The sequence below is a fragment of the Podarcis raffonei genome, chromosome 4 (genome assembly GCF_027172205.1).
Source record: "Podarcis raffonei isolate rPodRaf1 chromosome 4, rPodRaf1.pri, whole genome shotgun sequence".
Taxonomy (NCBI): domain Eukaryota; kingdom Metazoa; phylum Chordata; class Lepidosauria; order Squamata; family Lacertidae; genus Podarcis; species Podarcis raffonei.
In genome coordinates, this window is record NC_070605.1 from 100767722 (window position 1) to 100789517 (window position 21796).

At 42.2% G+C, this 21796-nt stretch overlaps 1 protein-coding gene across 4 annotated transcripts in view; it reads left to right on the forward strand.

Annotated features, from left to right (window-relative positions):
* Positions 1-21796, forward strand: part of KLHL1 (kelch like family member 1) — a 134687-nt gene that overhangs the window by 102017 nt on the left and 10874 nt on the right. For all 4 annotated transcript variants that reach the window (XM_053384691.1, XM_053384688.1, XM_053384690.1 and 1 more), the window contains exon 8: positions 7857-8019. In XM_053384691.1, the coding sequence (XP_053240666.1) occupies positions 7857-8019 (163 nt within the window). The remainder of the gene's footprint in view (positions 1-7856; positions 8020-21796) is intronic.

Genomic DNA, 21796 nt, shown 5'->3' on the forward strand with positions numbered 1-21796 from the left:
TTTAGCTCCCACTTGTATACCTTTTACCAATTGGTCCCTTCTAATCATATTTAGCAAAACCTCCAGGACCGATATAAAAAGCAATGGAGAGATTGGGCAACCTTGTCGTGTTCCTTTCTCAGTCTTAAATTCTTCCGTCACTATGTTATTCACAATTAATTTAGCCTTCTGTTCTGAATAAATTGCACCTATACCATTTCCAAAACCTTGACCAACCCCCATCCCCTGTAAATTCTTCTTCATAAAACTCCAAGAAATATTGTCAAAGGCTTTCTCCGCGTCCACAAATATCAGAACTGCTTTAGTATTAATCTTCACTTGTAGTTTTTCTAAAATATTAATTATGTTCCTCGTATTGTCAGACAAGTGTCTGCCCGGGAGAAAGCCCGCTTGATCTTTATGAATTTCTTCTGCTAACACCTTTTTTAATCTTTTAGCCAAAATATCTGCGAAAATTTTATAATCCACATTAAGCAGAGATATGGAGCGGTAGTTCTTGAGCTGTGGAGATCAGGGTTTCATATGCTGGTGCGACTCCAGCTGAACGGAGGATGTAAGAGTTAAGCCAACATAACCCAACTGCTGAGGCAGTGAGATTTTACTTTCTTGGGCTCCATGATCACTGCAGATGGTGACAGCAGCCACGAAATTAAAAGACGCCTGCTTCTTGGGAGAAAAGCAATGACAAACCTAGACAGCATCTTAAAAAGCAGAGACATCACCTTGCCAACAAAGGTCCGTATAGTTAAAGCTATGGTTTTCCCAGTAGTGATGTATGGAAGTGAGAGCTGGACCATAAAGAAGGCTGATCGCTGAAGAATTGATGCTTTTGAATTCTGGTGCTGGAGGAGACTCTTGAGAGTCCAGTGGACTGCAAGAAGATCAAACCTATCCATTCTTAAGGAAATCAGCCCTGAGTGCTCACTGGAAAGACAGATCCTGAAGCTGGGGCTCCAGTACTTTGGCCACCTCATGAGAAGAGAAGACTCCCTGGAAAAGACCCTGATGTTGGGAAAGATGGAGGGCACAAGGAGAAGGGGACGATAGAGGACGAGATGGCTAGACAGTGTTCTCGAAGCTACCAGCATGAGTTTGACCAAACTGCAGGAGGCAGTGGAAGACAGAAGTGCCTGGCGTGCTCTGCTCCATGGGGTCACAAAGAGTCGGACACGACTAAACAACTAAATGACAACAACAACAACCCAACTGCACCAAGAACTTCCAGGCCCAACCAGAGATCCTCTCTAGATCCTAATCCTGCTCATTGCAGCAGATCTTGCTATAGGATTGTTCCCCTACAAAGCCAAGTGTCCCATCCCCGGTTTAAGCTCTAATTCTCATTAACTGGAATAATTAATGTTATTCTCACTAGCCACAGCTTTAAACAAGAGATCTTAAACAAACCACAGTTCCCCATTGCCCAAGTTTATACAGCCTTATTCATGGCAGGCACGTCCAACAGGTAGATCGTGATGTACCGGTAGATCACTGAACGACTGTGGTAGATCACTGGTAGATCACTGGCTCCCCCAAAGAAGCTCAACAACTGTGGCTCCCCTAAAAAAAGCTCAGCATTTTTGCCTTGTACCCCAAAAAGTGGCCCTTTCCTCCTCCCTAAAAATAGCTCAACAACACTGACCTGAACCCCCCAAAAGGGGGTTGATCACTGCCAGTTTTTAACTCTGTGAGTAGATCACAGTCTCTTGGGAGTTGGCCACCCCTGATGTAGAGGAATGCCAATGTTTTCTGTGAAATGTGAACACGAGCTGTAGAAAACATCACTGATTTGAACTAGAAGAAGGAAGTCATGTTTTCTATTTGTCTGTACAGGTTTCTCTTTTGTTTTGCTTTTAACTTTAAGTTTGTGTCTCTTTGATCTGCATTTTTATTATGTACATCTACAACACTGTGTTTAAACATGGAACATAAAATATGCTAAATGTCCAGATAAAATTATTGAGTGCCTGGGATGTTCAACATGAACTTTCAGTATGCCTGAGCAATGTGACTTTTTTTACTTTTTTTTTTTTTTACAACCACTGCAGGTTTATTACTTTCGGAATAATGAAGATGCTTCTTTAATTTATTTTTAAAGCCCTGGGAGCCCACATATTTAATAAAAGCTCTCAGCAACATTAAACTACCCTTAATTAAGATTTCCTGCTAAATAAAGAAAACCTGTATAAGGAGCATCTTCTGTAGATGTAGCTATTTATTTACCCAGATAAACATATCATGATGTAACTTATTTTCCTTCCTTTTTTAAAAAATATTTTTATTAGCAGTTTCAACATAAGAAATTGTCAAACCATATAATCGCTTACATTATTTTTCCCCCTTTCCCCCTCCCTTCCCTCCTTCCCTCCCCCCCCAAGGGCTTCCCTCAGCTCCTCTCTCTGATTTCTCAGCCCATATTATTCTCTGCATGTTATAAAATTGTACATATCCCTACATTATCTATCTAACATGTTATCAACCAATAAATTTGTGTATGTTTATTCAGAACCTGGCAAGGAGTCCAGTTCATTTTGTTGTCTTTTTAGATAATTTGTAAAAAGCTCCTATTCTTCTTTAAAGTCACAGTTGTCCTTGTCCCGCAATTATATTTAGCAAACTTTGCATAGCTCATCAGTTTTTCTTGCCACTGTTCTTTCTTTGGGATTTCCTCATTCTTCCATCCTTGTGCTATCAAGACTTTCGCTGCTGTTGTGGCATACATAAATCAATTCTTTGTTTTTCTTGGCAGGTCTTGTCCTACAATCCCTAACAAAAATGCTTCTGGTTTTTTTTACAAATGTCATTTTAAACATTTTTTTCAATTCATTGTATATCATTTCCCTTTTTTTTAAAAAAAATTCTCTACATTCCCACCACATATGATAAAAAGTCCCTTCTTTTTCTTTACATTTCCAACATTTATTTGACCTGGTTTTATACATTTTTGCAATCTGTACTGGTATAGTATACCATCTATACATCATTTTCATATAATTTTCTTTCAAGAGAGAACAATCTATAAATTTCAAATTTACTTTCCACAGTTTTTCCCAATCCTCGAATTGTATATTATGCCCTATGTCCTGTGCCCATTTGATATAACCGATTTGACCTCCTCATCTTTTGTTTCCCATTCTAGCAAAATACTATATGCTTTCTTCAGCAGCTTCCCTTCTTCTTCTATAACTTCTTTTTGAAATCTAGAAGTTGTATAACTAAACCCTGATGTAACTTATTAGTACAAAATTCTGTTTTTAAATAAAAGACTTGTTATACAGAGAGAGAGAGTGGGGGGGGATATGCTACAAATAAAAAATAGCTGAAGAGTGAGGGCTTTGGAATATGTATGCATGCCACTATAGTGGCGGACAGAGAGAAACTCTAGATTCAGGTAGGTAGCCGTGTTGGTCTGACGCAGTCAAAATATATATAAAAAATAAAAAATTGTACCTGAAGAAGTGTGCATGCACATGAAAGCTTATACCAAGAACAAACTTAGTTGGTCTCTAAGGTGCTACTGGACAATTTGTTTCATTTTTATATATATTTAGAGAGAAACTCTGTTAATGGAACAACACCTGTACCCTCAAAGAGCCCCCATTACGCCTCATTAAAGTTCTGTGGGCATAAATGCACATAAATGTAAATCAGGTACATAAAATCTACACAGATCCATCAGCAGGGCTGCTCCTACCATGAGGCAGAGTGAGGCAGCTGGAAAGTCGCTAGAAGGATTGCCATGTGGTCTGCCCTGCAGCCCCTAAGCTAGCTTACTGCCCTAGCTAGGCTAGGTGAGGAGAGGCAACCTCCCACCCCACCGGCGATGGGCCCAGATCTGTGGGCAGGGGGACATGTCAGTGGTCTATCTTGTTTCAGCTGCCTAAAGGTCTTGGGCCAGCCCCATCCATCAGTATTCTCAGTGAACACAAGCTAGGACTGCATTTCTTTTTATCTTGTTTTATTCTTCATTTTAGTAATAATTTTTATATTTGTGGTTTTTATTCTGTGCAAGCTGCCATGTGTGGACCTTGCCTGGGAAGGTGGTATATACATATTTTAGAATAATACGAACTAAAAAGTGCATCCTTCCATAACAAGTCAAATTAGATCCAATAAGTGCACGAACTCTGGAATTGGCATAGTTAATTTCAACCAAGGCTCTTTTTTTCAGCTGGAATGTGCCAGGATAGCATTCCGGCACCTCTCAGGTGGGCCCCAGAAGTGCAGGGAGAGACCCTCTCTGGACGTCGCTAGGGGATATCCTCTACGGACTCCAGAGAGGGTCTCCTCCTGAGCCAGAGGCGCAGCAGAGCTTTGGTGAGGCTCTTTAGCCTTCCAGCTAACAGCTGATGCACGGGAAAGCTGCACCTTAGCTGAGCAAGCCCCCGTGCTGCCCCTCTTTGGGCTCTGGGGTCAGTCTTCTGAGGGAAGTGGTGTTCCAGCAGCTTTTTCTCTGGAGAAAGAGAAAGCACTCGTTTCAAGAATAAGAACAATAATAGTTCTGGATAGTTTGCGTCCATGTAAGGGAGAGCTGGAGAAAAAAAGTATTTGCAAAAAGGCCCCTGCCACCCTAGCCACATCAAGCCAACAAGGTATAAGAAGTGGCAGTAACTCCTTCATAGATTCTCCCCCTCCTGCCCCAAACCTCCACAAAATTGCTCTGTTAGAATATAAAGTAATGAATGACTTCCTGACAAGAACAATGCAGTAATATGCCTGGGGAGATTTAATGGAAAAAGATGTACCATGGATGGTTTAGATATGAGTTGGGGGTTGAGTCCATTCTCTATCTGTGTACTGTTAGAATATTTCCGTTCCACCTTAAAAGGGAGCAGGATGTTTGTGTCACAGCCTGCGTATTTCCTGTTTCACAGGATGTTTATGTTGTGTCAGTTGCTTTCCTTTCCCTTCTTGTTGCCTGAGCAGACCGAAGCAGACGGTCATGGTTTCTTTGTTCTGACCAACAGAAACTGCATGTTTCCCCCATGATGGGAAACATGCAGTTTCTCCTCCGCAGCGATCTTGAGCATCAGCCCAATGCTCTCATATTTGACGGTGGGCGAGTAGGTCTCGTGGTAATCTACTAAGGCTAACTGTCGTCTCAGTGTTGACCACTGCCTCCAGAGAGCTGTGAGAAGAATATTAAGAGAACAACAAGCAAGTTGTCATCTAGGAGAACAAAATTCAGATTAACATAGCATCGTCAAGAGAATTTTCATGTCTGCTCCAGAAAAATGTGAAACCCTACAATTGTAATTAAAATAGTTCAGATATATTGTTTCAGCAATGGCATCTGCTCTCTGAGTCAATGGAATACTTTAAAGCCCATTTGGTGAAGTGAAAAAAGGCAAAGAAATAGGAGTTCGATACACATATTGGACGATAACCTTATGACTTTTTAAATTGATATGCAAAACCATGACAATAAAAGGTTGAATCTCAGATACAGTCATTTCTTATTTTACATTTGATGAAAGGCTAGAGCAAGTACTAAACCTCAGTGAATTATGCAGGAAAATATCTATACAGCATGAGTGTCTCCATGCAGAGTGCATGCTGTGCCATGAATTATTATGCAGCTTTCCTTCACAGAGCAAAGTTCTGCAACAGAACTCAGGTGATCTCAGTTTCTCAACTACTAGTCTATGTGCTTTGAACATGAACAATTTTATGATCTTTGCAGGGAGAAGTATATTGCTACATTAATATGGTGTCCAACTCAGTGTGCAGCTGTATACCGTGTAGAATATTCAGCAAACAACTTCTAATAATTTGAATAAACTTCTAATAAAAAACATCTTCCAACAGGTCCCAGGTATAAATTAGCTGCCGAAAGGTATGAGTATGACTGAGTGCGGAATCATCACATCAGGTAGAAGTTGTCAAGGCAGCTAGCAGTGTTTAATCCCAAGGGACTGTCCCACATTCAGGTGCACCTACTAGAAAAAAATAGTTTATATAGAATTTTGCACTTTTGGCCTTAGAACAGAGGTGCTACCATGTGCTAATAGGAACAACAGTCTGACATTTCACTACAGACTACTTAAAAATAAATTGAGTTCTAGCTATTAAAAGAAATGAACCGAAAAGTTCATTTGAAAAGAGGACTTTTAGCCTTAGCTATCTTTGAAACAGTTTGTCTTTCTCAAGCTACTGTTCTGCCTCAGAAAATCCATCTTCCCCTATCTCAAGGAGAGAGGTTTGAAAAACACTTAAAATCACCAATGCTATTAACATTACAAAACCTGGAATTGTTTAAGATAGGTCAAGAGTTCTGAAGTCTGAAAATGAGCAATATATCTCGGGTATACTGTTTTTCTGCAAGCCCAAGAACCAATGCCCATGGCAGCCCTCTTATGAGCTGTGTGGAAGCACGAGAAACTGTCATTGGAGTTGCAGTTGGACTTTCACTGTGGCAAAAATACAAATTGTGAGAATGTGGTTGCTATGCATGCAGCTGCTGCAATTTGAATAATTACAGTGGTACTTCGGGTTACATATGCTTCAGGTTACATACGCTTCAGGTTACAGACTCCACTAACCCAGAAACAGTACCTCAGGTTAAGAACTTTGCTTCAGGATGAGAATAGAAATCGTGCTCAGGCGGTGCAGCGGCAGCAGGAGGCGCCATTAGCTAAAATGGTGCTTCAGGTTAAGAACAGTTTCAGGTTAAGAACGGACCTCCGGAACGAATTAAGTACTTAACCCGAGGTACCACTGTATGTTGGGCTTGCGGGGGATGGGACACATCAAAGGTTACTCGCCATGAAAGCTGAAGGAAACACCATTCTACGAGAGTAAGAAATCTCTGATGCTGTGGAAAGAGAACAGGGGAAGACCCTCTCCTTCATGCCTTGATTGGGTGTGCCCAGAAGTCCACTGCTGGAAACGGAATGCATGTCTGGATAGACTTGGGTCTGATCCAGTAAGACAAATCATAGGTTCTCACTAGAGATGGCACGAGACTTTGCGGTGGCTTGGCATTTTAACTCTCCCCTGCTTGAGAAGTCTGGCTGCATTTCAAGGTGGGCTAGACCCCTTTTGAGTCAGGTATCTCGCCTACCCTTACTCCTGTTGTGGTGTGTGCATCCACCCCTTCCTGCAACTTCCCTGCCCCTTTCTTTCTCAGTTGAAAGGGAAAAGGGGGAAAAAGCAGTCCTATGAGGGCAGGAAGAAGAGAGAGGATAAGTCTTCTCTCTCGAGCCTATTAGGGTTCTTTGAGAGTGTCAACAAGGCAGAGAGAAAGTGGATAGAGAAAAGTTTTTCCCCTCTCTCTAACACTACTCCTCATGAACATCCAAGGAATCTGAATGTTGGAAGACTCAGGACAGATAAAAGAAGGTACTTTTTCATACTTGGGGGGGGGGCGTGGTCGCCACCAACATGGATGCCTTTAAAAGAGAATTATACAAATTAGTGGAGGATAAGGTTAGCAGCAGCTGCTAGCCATGATGGCTATGTTCTGTTTCCACTGTTGGAGGCAGTATGCCTCTGAATACCAGTTTCTGGGGGATCTGAAACCAGGTGGGGTTTTATTTGTCCTGCTTGCCAGTTTCCCACCTAGTTCTTACATCAAATGGACCCCATGCAACTTCTCCAGGAGTGCTGCCACTGCCATGCAAATATTGGTGGCTACCTATGCACCATTCCAGCGGAACTGTCAGTTCACGCAGTCCCTTCAGGCAAGGATTGTCCAGCCAGCATTCCTCTGGGAGCCCCACATGCTGTCACGTAGGGGTTTACTGCCATATGAGAAGCAGATTGACCTATTTGATTGGTCCATGCATGTTGGCCTTTACAGAGCTGGCCTTTCATTTGTTGGATATATTGTTATCTTCTTCCTCTGACTATCTTTCTAGGAGTTACTGTTCTCGAAGGGCCAATTTATGCAGTTGGAGGCCATGATGGTTGGAGCTATCTGAACACAGTCGAGAGGTGGGACCCCCAAAGTCAGCAGTGGACTTTTGTAGCCAGCATGTCTATTGCCAGAAGCACAGTCGGTGTGGCAGCATTAAATGGCAAGTGAGTAGTGGGGGATAATGGTTTAAAGTGGTACAGTTATCAATAACTGACACATACTTGGGCAGAAACGTTCCAATGCCCCTCACATTGACTAGATGTCACAATTACCTCTTCAAATTCCAAATTCAAGGTGTTCTTCTGCTACTTACAAGCATGACTAAAATGGCTTATGCCAAGAACAGAGATTTCAGAATTGGAGCCTGTGCATAATTAGAATAGTGTTTACAGACCCGGCAGTGCAAGGGGAAATCTCACAATTAAGTTTGCAGTTTGAAGAAATTGCATATTTCCTAAATGGTGTCTGAAATACAATCTTGCATTTTAAAATGTGATCTTTATTCATTCTTCCCATCTCTCAAGCCCAAGTATCAGTTATGGGAGTAGATGGCAACACTGTGTTGCTGTGTCTATGCCTTTTGCTCCCAGTAGTTTTGCAGTCTTACATTTTCCTTCTGCTTTTATTTATAATCTTTTTCTTTCATTTATGTTATTGTCTTAATAAATTGCTGGTACCTAGAACAAAACAGGTAGCCGTGTTGGTCTGTTGTAGTCAAAACAAAATAAAAATATTCCTTCCAGTAGCACCTTAGAGACCAACTAAGTTTGTTATTGGCGTGAGCTTTCGTGTGGATGCACACTTCTTCAGATACACTGAAACAGAAGTCACCAGACAGAAGTCACTATATATAAGGGTCTGGTTAATTCTGTTTCAATGTATCTGAAGAAGTGTGCATCCACACGAAAGCTCACGCCAATAACAAACTTAGCTGGTCTCTAAGGTGCTACTGCAAGGAAATTTTTTTATCTAGAACAAAACACTCTGTCATCAAAGAAGGCAGATGTGACACATCGTCATTTGCATAAACTAGTTCTGGAATTGGTCTGGCAGTGGTAGCTCCCAGTGGTGCACATAAACAGAAGATGCAAAAACAAGACCACCCGCATAATTAGGGTTGTGGGAGGGTGACTGCATCAGAAAACTGAGGAACTAATGGAGCTATCGGCTTAACACCCAGTATTACCATTTTTCAACATTCACTGCTTTCAGATCTTCTAGGTAAATATGCTTTGGACTACAGTCATGCAATCCAATTTTATGTATGTTTCCTCAGAAATAAGGCTTGGTTTGTCCATTAGGGCTTTCTCCCAAGTAAGTATGATAGGAGTGCATCCTTTGGCTGCACACTTTTTGTACACACTTTAACACAACACATCTAAAGCACCAGCTACGATCCATGTTTTGTGAACAGACAGGTGTGTGTCCTTTCAAATTAGTGCACAGAAGTGCTAACTCATCTCTTCAATTACTTTTTCCACAGACCTCTTTTTTTATAATGCAGTCTTTTAAAAGAGAAGGGATGGAAACCGGTATATACTGATAGACTAAGGATATAAATCTGTTTGTCGAGGTAGCTAAGTGTCTGTATTGCTTCCTATTTTACCTTTCTCACTCATAGAAAAGTTAAATTGTGAGGGGAAGTGGCACATCCCTGCAGCATCAGTAGGTCTGCCCCAAGAGGAGGTGAAAAAGCACTCCCTTGTGTACACGTGTGTAGCAAGTGCATGAGAATTGCATTCTTGCACAACACGGATTATAGCCCTACCAACAGAATGTCTTTCACAGCAACAAATAGTGTGAGACAGGTGCAACACGGAGCTGACATCATGTGTACAGCACTCCCCTAAGGTACTTGCATCCAGCACCGAATGTACATTATCACGCAGTGTGAACATGCCCTTGGTCAGATTGTTCCTTTAATCAGACCATTCCCAAAAGTACCGTATATTGGTTCCATTTCTCTTCAGAACACTTATTTCAGGTTCAGTCTAAAAGAGTCTGGTCTTAGTGAATTGTGGCTCTAGTATGATACAACACCTGTCATTGGGCTTTAATTGATAACTGTATGCAATACAGACACTTGCATACAGGAAATTTTACTGTATTTTTTGTGTTAAATTAATGTTATAGGAAAGTAGGGAGTTATAGCTTCTCATAGTTAGTGGACTGCTCTTTAACTTGGGGAAATCAGTTGGCTAACATTTGTAAAAATTGATCACCTGAGACACACTACAACACCATGCAAGTGCTTAAACTGCTCCACACGCCAACTGCTGCATGGACTTTAATATCACAAACCAGACCATTATACTAGAGGTGTGGGAATATTATTCCAGCATTGGAAACTAATATTCTACGGCAGATACTTTAGGACTTCAGTGCTAAACTCTTTGACACTTTGATAAGGTCTCTTTATGGTGTTTCAAAAAATAGCTTGATAGAAAGAAAAAATAAAATAATCATGCAGATCATGTAAGCTTGTGTTCATGGATGAGGTACAGTATGTGGGTGTTAGGTTTGCACCTACTGACTCAGCACTGGATAGCTCAGTTGGTTAGAGCGTAGTGCTGATAACTCCAAGGTTGCAGGTTCAATCCCTGTATGCATATTCCTTCATTGCAGGGGGTCGGACTGGATGATCCTCAGGGACCTCTACAACTCAATGATTCTATGGCCACCCCTCAACCTTGATGTGTTGATGATAATTTGTTTTTAGAAGCCTATAGAACTAGTAGAACTGTCTCCAAAACTGTTTGGAGGGCGGATAGTGCCATCACCTGTGTGATAACTGGTCTGCCAAACAAAGGAATAAATATGCAGTAACTTAAAGCTATTTTACTAAGCTTATTCTTGCTCCTCAGTAACAGCTTCTGGCAGATTCTGACACGTTGACTGCATTATGGAGATGCTTCTTTATAGTGATACCCTTCAAAGCCTGCTACTCCTATAGTCTAACAGCCTTTCTCAACCTGTGGGTCCCCATATGTTGTTGAACTACAACACCCATCACCCCTAGCTATAGCAAGGCCAGAGCTCAGGGATGATGGGAGTTTTAGTCCAACAAGGTTGAGAACTGCTGGAACAGCATGGAAAGTTTCTACAGCTGCAGTGGCAGATACTTTCCATGTGGTTGTCACAAGTTACAGTTTCCATGTGAGCCTGCTTGGTCTGGGATGTATAGTAGCAACAGTCAGTGATATTTTTCTAGAAAAAGAGGTGCCAGAGCTCACCAGGAACACTTTCCTTGTTCTCTTACAGTGGCAAAGGTGCCCACTTGAGAGGTGAGTTCTGGCTGGGGAAAAAAGCCCTGGCAGTAGTGATGCATGTTGCTATATTGTTAGGAAGTTTTTAATGTTTGGTTCTGTTTTTAATCTGTTGGGAGATGCCCAGAGTGGCTGGAGAAATCCAGCCAGATGAGTGGGGTATAAATAAATTATTATTATTATTATTATTATTATTATTATTATTATTATTATTATTACTACTACTACTACTACTACTACTACTACTACTAAACAATGTCAGGCAAAAAAAAATTGAGGTTCTTAGGATTAGGAGACTAAATTAGAGTTGCAGTGTATCATAGTACTTATCCAATACTTGTTAATGATAAATTTATTGCACACCTAAAAACAAAAGTAGCATTAGGCATATTTAACTTTTGAATGCTAGTCCATATATTTTGAGTATATCTAAAAATAATACTTCAGATAGGACATTGTGTCCAGTCTCACATTGCCCATTCATCCATAAACTATAGTTGACTTTCTAATTGGCATTGCTCCACTGCATCAAGTGCTGCTGAAATGTTTGAGAATAGCTCAAATGGACAGTTCTGCTTTGACTGCACAACTTTGTTCTCCCCCCAAAAGAATATTTTTTAATATAAATTTATTGTCACATTTAACCAGTCAGCTAAAATGTAAATTTACTAAATGATCTTGTAAGTGCAGCTCTGAAACCTCTGAGGAAATCTTCATTTGTTATTTTTCTTTCTGTTTTGTGCATAGCTAAGCACAGTGAAAATCTACGGCTTTTATAGATACTGTCTTTAGAGGATATGGATATAAGCCCATAATTTTAGCAATATAAACAAATATCAGTTGTGGTTTAAGGTCAGATATTTTCTATAAATTCCATAAGGTGAAAGTTTGCTAAAATAAGGCATAAAAGTAGGAAAATCTAAGTCCTGAAAGTAATAGAAAGAGAAAATTAAGCAGTTCTTGGTCTGGTGACCAGCTTGATAGCCTCAACCCTTACATGATTTCGTAAAAAGGTCAGAGGTCTCAACAGTCCCTTTAACTATGTCATTTGTCGGACGCCCGAGTTAAGTTTTTTGAATCATTGTTAAATGTCATGATTTGAACTTTCTCCTCCTTCATAAAATATGAATGGCATGGTTTTCACCAGAATTAAGTACAGTGGTACCTCGGGTTACATACACTTCAGGTTACATAAGCTTCAGGTTACAGACTCTGCTAACCCAGAAATAGTACCTTGGGTTAAGAACTTTGCTTCAGGATGAGAACAGAAATCGCACGGTGGCGGCAGCGGGAGGCCCCATTAGCTAAAGTGGTGCTTCAGGTTAAGAACAGTTTCAGGTTAAGTACAGACCTCCGGAACGAATTAAGTACTTAACCCGAGGTACCGCTGTACAGTCATACCTCATGTTACGTCCGCTTCATGTTACGTTCTTTCAGGTTATGTCCCACAGCGACCCGGAAGTACCGGAAAGGGTTACTTCCAGGTTTCGCCTCTCACGCATGCGCAGAAGCACAAAATAACGTCATGCACAGAAGCGGCAAATCACAACCCGCATGTGCGCAGACGCGCCGCTGCAGGTTACATTCCTTTCATGTTGCAAACGGGCCTCCGGAACGGATTCCGTTCGCAACCAGAGGTATCACTGTATACAAATGATTATTCATCTCTCTCTCTCTCTCTCTCTCTCTCTCTCACACACACACACACACACACTTTATTTAAAGTCATTGAAATTAGTTCCTTTCGATATAGATCAGTTGGTAGAGCATGTAATATCAGGGTTGTGGGTTCAAGTCCCACGTTGGGCAAGTGGACTAGATGACTCTTGGGGTACCTTCCAACTCTACAAGTCTATACTTCTATTATTGTATTTAAAATAGTCAAATCTGTTTACAAAGGTAATAACAGCAGCAGCCATCTTATTTTCATGATTCCACGTTTTTCATGGTTCATCAGGTGCCTTCTCTTCATTTTGCAAACAGTGTTTGTTTTGCCTCAACTCTGGATATAATGCAATTTACCCACAGCTACCACTAGCAGTTCGAAAGCACCCCCGGGTGCAAGTAGATAAATAGGGACCGCTTACTGGCGGGAAGGTAAACGGCGTTTCTGTGTGCTGCGCTGGCTCGCCAGATGCAGCTTTGTCACGCTGGCCACGTGACCCGGAAGTGTCTCCGGACAGCGCTGGCCCCTGGCCTCTTAAGTGAGATGGGCGCACAACCCTAGAGTCTGACAAGACTGGCCCATACGGTCAGGGGTACCTTTTACCACTAGGGAGCAGGTTGCGAGTGCTTCTCTTCAAAGTTCTGCAACTATCTCTCCTGTTGGGCTCACTGTGATGCTCCTAGGCCATTTACTTCAAGCTATCTTGAGAAGTAGAGATATCACCTTGCCAACAAAGGTCCGTATAGTAAAAGCTATGGTTTCCCCAGTAGTGATGTATGGAAGTGAAAACTGGACCATAAAGAAGGCTGATCGCTGAAGAATTGATGCTTTTGAACTATGGTGCTGGAGGAGACTCTTGAGAGTCCCATGGACTGCAAGAAGATCAAACCTATCCATTCTTAAGGAAATCAGCCCTGAGTGCTCACTGGAAGGACAGATCGTGAAGCTGAGGCTCCAGTACTTTGGCCACCTCATGAGAAGAGAAGACTCCCTGGAGAAGACCCTGATGTTGGGAAAGATGGAGGGCACAAGGAGAAGGGGATGACAGAGGATGAGATGGTTGGATAGTGTTTTCGAGGTTACCAGCATGACTTTGATCAAACTGTGGGAGGCAGTGGAGGACAGAAGTGCCTGGTGTGCTCTGGTCCATGGGGTCACGGAGAGTCGGACACGACTAAACAACAACAACAAATCTTTGTTTGTTTGGGGGAAGTATCCTGCGCTTCAGTTGCCTTGAGTAGAAGACATGAATGGCTCTGTCCGGGTCCCTGGTGGAAGCCTGGCAAGTGGAAATATATTAGAATTCCAGAATATGCTAGGTTTTTAAAAAAAATAATAATAATCTGATGTTATATAAAACATCAACATTGAGGAGTTAGGAGTTCTGAAAGCACTGCACTTTCACAAAGTATTTACTCACCTAATTTTTGCAGCAGAGAAATACTGCTTTGAGAGGGACCATAAAATCTGAAATGAAATTAAGGAGATACATTTTATTCTGATAGATTTAATTATTAGAAGCTCTGCTTATATCAAAGAGTTGCACATTATTCCTTTGCTAACTCTTCCTATTACGATGCTTTAAAAGTGATCTATGGCTTCTGAGCCTCTTGTTAGAACAGATCTTCCCCTATTCTATTTTTAAATAATTCTGTATGTGTGCATTTGATAGAAAAATATCTTTAACTTCCTTTTAGTGGAACTGAACTTCTAGACATAAACAGTCTGCTTGTGAGTGACTCTCAAACAGAACAGCCACCCACCGAGCGAAGTGTCAAAAGTCACAGTTGTGGGTATACCACAGGAGCCCTTCACACATATACAATAGCTGTCTTTCACAACCCACAGAGAAAAACTTCTGCCTTTTATTGATTCTCCTCCTCCCAAAAGCAGGCTTTTAAGTACTTTATAGTTCCACAGGCTGATAGTGCTTATATCAAGTATAATGGGTTGCTCGTTATTGATTACAGAGAAATAAAGCAAATAGACATTTTAGGTTTTTTGGGGTTTTTTTACAAAAATTTTTGAGACTCCAGACATACAATTGACACCCTTGGGTTCAGATCAGAAGACGAAACTCTCCAAATGGGGGGGGGGGGGTGAACAATATCTGGAGCAGAATTTCCTTCTTGTCCCGTCCCCCCCCCCCAAAAAAGTAATACAAATCTGCAGAATTCTACCCAGGCAAATTTTCCAAATTAAACAGGGAAGAGGAAAGAGTTGTGATAAGACTAATTAAACTTCTTGGTGGGATTCTGCACATACCTTCTTTAATACTGCTACTTAGAAGCAAAATTTCCCTTCCGGATCCTGCCTCTTGATTTAATGGACCCCAATAGTCAGGGACATGGGCCTCCCCTCTGTTCCATTGTTGTAATGTAAATAGCTGTAAACTATACAAAAGTAGCAAGCAATTGTTATGATGACAGGATAATGGTAAAACACTGTGGCTCATCCTACAGGAATTTAAACTACAGGAAGCTTTGCTTTGAAAGTCAGTTACAGAATCGATTCCCCCAGTTTGTAACCCATGGCAGATGAATTAACCTCTGGTGAGGTTCAGCACACGATTCTATTTGTGTGGCTGCTTTATGAAAGGGCATTTGCTGCTGCTGCTGCTGCTGCTGCTTGGAAGAAAGAGCAGAAAATGCTTTTAAATCTGCAGGAACTGGAACGGGCAGATGTTCCTGCCCTGAACTGACCAGGTTGTCTTTTCTTCCCTATGAGCACTTTATCATTCTTTATCATTCTGAATAATACACCTTTAGGAAGTCACCTTCCTGATCTGGCCTTCTTCCTTCCCCTCTGTTTTGCAGGTTAATTGCTGCACTGGTAATATATCTATATATGTCATTTTCTTCTCCTGGCATTTCTTTATTTTGTTTCCTTCACTACCTTTCAATTTTCCTTACATTTGTACTTCTCCTTCTGCTGCCTACCACACTTCCTTAAAAGTTTATTTGAAAGGCGTTTTCTTCCTCTTCTTTTTCCACACTCTTTGCCTACAACTGCTTTATTTTCAGGTGGGGGGGGTGAATCCCCAAAATGAAACGACTCTCTCCCAAACACTTTCTAATAACTTAGTGACCATCCACTTCAAGAAAGATGTAGAAAATCAAATATACATAGTTGCTGTTCATTCTGATCCCACTTTCTGTGTCTCCCTGTCTCTCCCTTCCCTTTGTAAAGAGCCTGTGTTTTATCTGCATAGCCATTCCATTTCTTGACCACAATGGTACGAAGGACAAAGCCATCCTAAGAGTGGGTCCTGTGTTGCAGCCAAGGCTCTGCTGGTCACTGTAGAAAGTGGTTCACATCCCCTTTTTCACCTGGGGGTCCATGGCTGGATCTGCTCCACCCACCTCCCTGCAAAGCCCTCTTTTGGCTACCACTGGTAAAACACTGCTGGCAGTTATTTCCCACCCACCTGGAGGGCACAGTGGGGTTACAGCAAAAGCCCTCCCTAAGGAGCAAAGCTCAGCTGAGGGATGCCTTCACTTAATCCTGTTCCCCCCTCTGTTTATCAGAGAGTTAGGGTTGGAGCTAAAGAGGCTATAAATGGCTAAAACATACAGACTCCAACACACAAATGCTAGTAGTCCCTTGCACAGAGGTAGGGAAATCAACCTATACACACATCCCACAAGAAGCAAATGAATGAAAAGCACATTTTAGGACCATTAATCATTCTTAAAGGTAAAAGTAAAGGGAGCCCTGACAGTTAAGTCCAGTTCCGAATGACTCTGGGGTTGCGACGCTCATCTCGCTTTACAGGCCGAGGGAGCCAGCATTTGTCTGTGCTGCAGACAGTTTTTCTGGGTCATGTAGCCAGCATAGCTAAGCCGCTTCTGGCGCAATGGAACACCGACACCAGAGCAGCGCATGGAAACGCTGTTTACCTTCCCGCCAGAGCGGTACCTATTAATCTACTTGCACTTTTTGGGATGCTTTCAAACTTCTAGGTTGGCAGGAGCTGGGACCGAGCAATGGGAGCTCACCCCGTCACGGGGATTTGAACCACCGATCTTTTGATCAGCAAGTCCAAGGCTCAGTGGTTTAGACCACAGTGCCACCCACGTCCATTCTTATTTACATGTAATCTAGACATTATATAATGCAAGAAGTGCAAGTGCGACAAATTTACACAACTTTACAGCACGTCATACAAGCCCATCTCTCATACAAAGCAAAGTGTAAGGCCTGAACTATGCATGCCCAGAGTTGAAATGCTAGGTTTCTGACGGGTAGACTGTCTGAACCATTAAAAACTGCAGGTTGTGGGTGGTACTTTTAAATATATATCTTAATAACAAAAACACCATTGCAAGCAAACTATTAGTGCACCAGAGGGGAAAGCCCAGTCCCGGCTGCTCGGTAGAATACAAGATTATTATTTTCCTTGCAGAATATTTTCAAGACAGAGCATTTTAAATGTAGCATCCCCACCACCTTTACTTGCAGTCTAAAGTGGTTTAGAGAGTAATCCTATGCAGGAGGAGCTGGCATAAAACAAGTTGCTATAAATTAAGCCAGCATAAAGTTACAACATTTCCAAACCGTGTCAGGTTCGGCTGCTCTGCCTAAGCCTGGAAAGAGAGACAGTGAGCCTTTAAAATAGTGCTTTATGAGGGGTTGCCAGGTCACATTTCTGAGTTGAACAGACTTAGGATCTAAGCCCCAGCCCCACCCCTTCCTGGTCTCATCCACATTACAACCTCATAATACCCCTTTTAGGGGACTTCAAGCTGCCTTGTCTCAGCCAGCAGAGCCCTGGCCGATCTGGGATGAGCAAATGTCACTACTGGACAACAGCTGCATCCTCAGTTGCTCATCCTGGTGGATCTTGCCATAGGATTCCCCACTACATTTACATTTGCATATAAATACAGTGCCTGGTTCAGTGCAAATTAATGCAAGGCGTCAATGAGCAGCGGTCAAGTGCCACCACTTTTGCTTATCTGTCAGACATGAAATTCAGATAGGTTTAAGCTACATCACTGGCCTCATTAACGAAAACGTTTGTAGGCTATTAATAATTGGCCCAAGGAAATAAGCTATTAGTTGAATTTAAAAATATACACTATTCGGTAGTTCCTTCATGGTGATTGTGGGTTTTCAAAGAGTTATACTTCTCTGCCTTTAGTACACCACTTGATAAAACGTATGGTGACATTTTCTTTTAACTGAATCGAGACTCATTCATAATTCAGTGTGTGAGCCTGATCTTTAACACCTTTTCTCATCAATGCACTTTCCTGGAGTGCAGCCCCTGAAAAGCCCTGCGTGCAATCACTATGTTCTGCACGTTATCTCTGCTTTCTGAATGAGTATATTCTGAGCAGAATTAAATCTTATTAGGTATTGTACATAAAGCTCCCAGGAGACTCAATCTCACTGGAAACATGAATGACTCCCCCCCCCCCAAATGCTATTCTGTTTTGGTGAACAAAAGCAAAAATTCCTCCTATCAATGAGTGAGAGTCTTTGTATGTATTAACATGTAAACCATATTAGGTTTCATACTGTACCCACTTTCCTGAGAGTAAGCCTCTGAGTTCAGTGGACTTCTAATAAGATCATGCGTAAGATCATGCTGTGACACTTCCTTCATACTCTCATGGGGTTTTAGTTACATGGAGATCTATTAAAACTGAATCAAACCAATGAATAAGCTAGATTGCGATTGAGTAATCAGCTATAGGAGCAACCCAATGCACAAGAAGCTGGCATAAAGCAAGTCAATGTAAATTAGGTTGGCATAAAATTATACCAGACTCGCTCAGTAGAGCATGAGACTCTTAGGATTGTGGGTTCGAGCCCCACATTGGACAAAAACATTCCTCTATTGCAGGGGGTTGGACTAGATGACCCTTGTGGTCCTTTCCAACTGTACAATGTTATGATTCTGTGAAACCTCGTTCAGCAGCAGGGCTGCTGCTGTTGCTGCTCTTCCTAAGAGCCAGTGTGGTGTAGTGGTTAAGAGCGGTAGTCTCGTAATCTGGGGAACCGGGTTCGCGTCTCCGCTCCTCCACATGCAGCTGCTGGGTGACCTTGGGCTAGTCCCACTTCTCTGAAGTCTCTCAGCCCCGCTCACCTCACAGAGTGTTTGTTGTGGGGGAGGAAGGGAAAGGAGAATGTTAGCCACTTTGAGACTCCTTCGGGTAGTGATAAAGCGGGATATCAAATCCAAACTCCTCTTCTTCTTCTTCTTCCTAAGCCTTGCAAAGGGAAAACAATAGGTTAAAACAGTACCCTATGCAGGTCATCATTCAAATCCCTGCAACAGGGTGAGCTCCTGTTGCTCAGTCCCTGCTCCTACCAGCCTAGCAGTTCGAAAGCACGTCAAAGTGCAAGTAGATAAATAGGTACCACTCCGGCGGGAAGGTAAACGGCATTTCCGTGCACTGCTCTGTAAAGCGAGATGAGCGCCACAACCCCAGAGTCGTCTGTGACTGGACCTAACGGTCAGGAGTCCCTTTACCTTTTACAACAGTGTTTGCTCCGCCAACTTTGGCTGAGCTGGAGTTGGTGTCTTAATGCTGACTGAGCCTAACTGACCTGGGAATTCGCTGGTTGATTGTGAGATCCACTGCATCCTAATGGAACTTGCCATAAGATTGTCCTCTAAGCATTCTTTTCAACACACAAGTATAAGTCCTAAAGTACACTATTGATTTGACTCTTATCTCAGAAAGTATGGAAGGAAAAAATGAGAATCATTACTTGGAAATTATTTCATAAGGCCATGGAGTATTCGGAACACTATGTTTTCAGAGATTCCAGATAGAAAACAGCATGATCAATGTCTCCTGAATGAACAAAGTGGATGAGTGTTATATCTAACATGATTGATCTGTCAAAGAATAATATTACTGAAACGCCACTATCCGGTGCAAAACAATTGCATGAGTTAGTTAATGATCTCGAGATGGGAAGAAATATATTTGTTTACAAAAACAAGCACAAATAAGTATACCATGATGTTAAGGAAATGAAACAATCTGTTGTGACAGGCAGCTTGACAAGTAAGTCTTGCGTTATGCATGGAATTATTCCCCATCCTCAGTTTTTGAAGTATAATTCAATAGTTTGCCTTGTTGCTGTGCTTACTTTACAAAGATTAAAACAATCCATTGTAAAATAAGAATACATTTCTACTAAATCATCCCCCGAAGGAAAAGAGCCAGCTCAACTGCATACAATTTTATGTATCGTATTTATATTGCATCCTTCCTCTGATCCTAAATGAATCCCAGGAATACACTTACTTGGAAGTAAGCTCCATTGAACATTGTAGGACCTACTTTCAAGTAAACATGCATAGAATTGCACTGTTAATTAGGTGAGTACCTTCAGCTTTCTTAAGCATCCTTTTCAATTCTTTCTCTCTTGAGCACTACAAGTTACTGTCAGCTGTTTTCCTAGTAAGGTAGTAATATTTCTGTGACACAACTAACACCTAAGGCAGATCGGCTGCATGCTTGTTTTCTCACTGTAGAGGTCTTGGGCTCTTTCACACGCTTACCGATTCAGAAATCCAATGTGTATCTTGGAACAGTGCCTAGGAATCTGCCACTAGACCTACAATGTAATGAAGAGTTGCACAACTTGTTTTCCAGCCGGATGAATTCAACTTGCTGGTCATGCATGAAAAAGCAGAATCAACCCCAAGGCTGCAATCCTGCCTATACTTACTTTATCTGCTCGCCTAGGAGTCTGGGTGGGTGGCCGTTGTGGCATGGTGCTGCCGTGGTAGGTTCAGGGAGGTTGCCACCTTCCAGTCACGGCCTGGGGAGGGGTTGGCTGGCACTGCCCATCTCCGACCATGTCAGACCCTCAGGTCAGGATGGGCAGTGCCCATTCACCCAATCAGAGGCTGGGGCTTGGGGCTGCAGCCCAGCCCCAGCCTATTTAAGGGAATGGCCAGGTGTAGGCCATCACCTTGGCTGATTGTTGTGGTATTTTTCCACCCTGTCTTTAGGGACCCACCGAGGGGGAGGGGAGGAGTGGGCACATTGCCTATGGACCTTGCTATAGTTAATTTGGTCGCCATATTAGGGGCCAGGGAGGAATTTTCTCATGCTAGCAAATTTGCTGGCTTATAGGTTTTCGCCTACCTCGTAGCAGCCATTACTGTAGCAGTGGATGAGGTACTTGGCTGGATCCTTAGTCACAGGGTACCCTGTTAGAGGGGTCCAGGAGGTTGATGCTGTCCGGGAGTCCCCTAGGGGACCAGTGGGCCAAAACACCTCTCCCAATGGTGGTCTGTGCAGGGTCGTGGCATCCAGTCCATGTTGGGGGTGACTCCCTAGTACAGGTTTGACCCTACCAGGTTCCTATCAGGTAGCAGGCAGGCTGCCTGATGCAGGATACATGCCCAATGACTTAGCCAAATCTACTCTTTCATATAATCAATAAGGTTGTGGCCGAATCCAACCCAAGACCAATCGTTCTTGTGGCCCTCCCTTCACCTGCCACGGTCATTATGCACCTGTGCCTGCAAGGGAATAGGCTCCATGCAACTCAGTGAGATTTACTACTGAATACATATGCAGAGTGTTGCACTGTGAAGCATGGTATTTAATTAGAAGGCATAAACATTTTGGTGTGGCTGTTCTTCCTACTTGCATTCAGTCTTAAATATGCTTGTGGGTTTACAGTAACGTATACTAAGCTGCATTGGTTATGGCAACCACTACAATAATGATTTGATTCTTATAAATTGCAGATTAATTTATAGAACAATAAATCAGAATCAGCCCAGTCACTTGACATCATTTCCCTTGGAATCAGAATGTGAACATAGGTAAACTATTCTGAGAGAGTATTCCTATTGTGAGACACACACCATACAAGAATTTCCAGCTTCCCTTGGTATTTATGGTATGAAGCTGATGAGAGGACCTCAAAATGCCAGGCATTCATAAGATACAGTAGTAGGAGGAGAATACAGCTTCATTAACAATGAAACTTTAAATATACATTTAACTAGCTGAGAATTTATGAAGT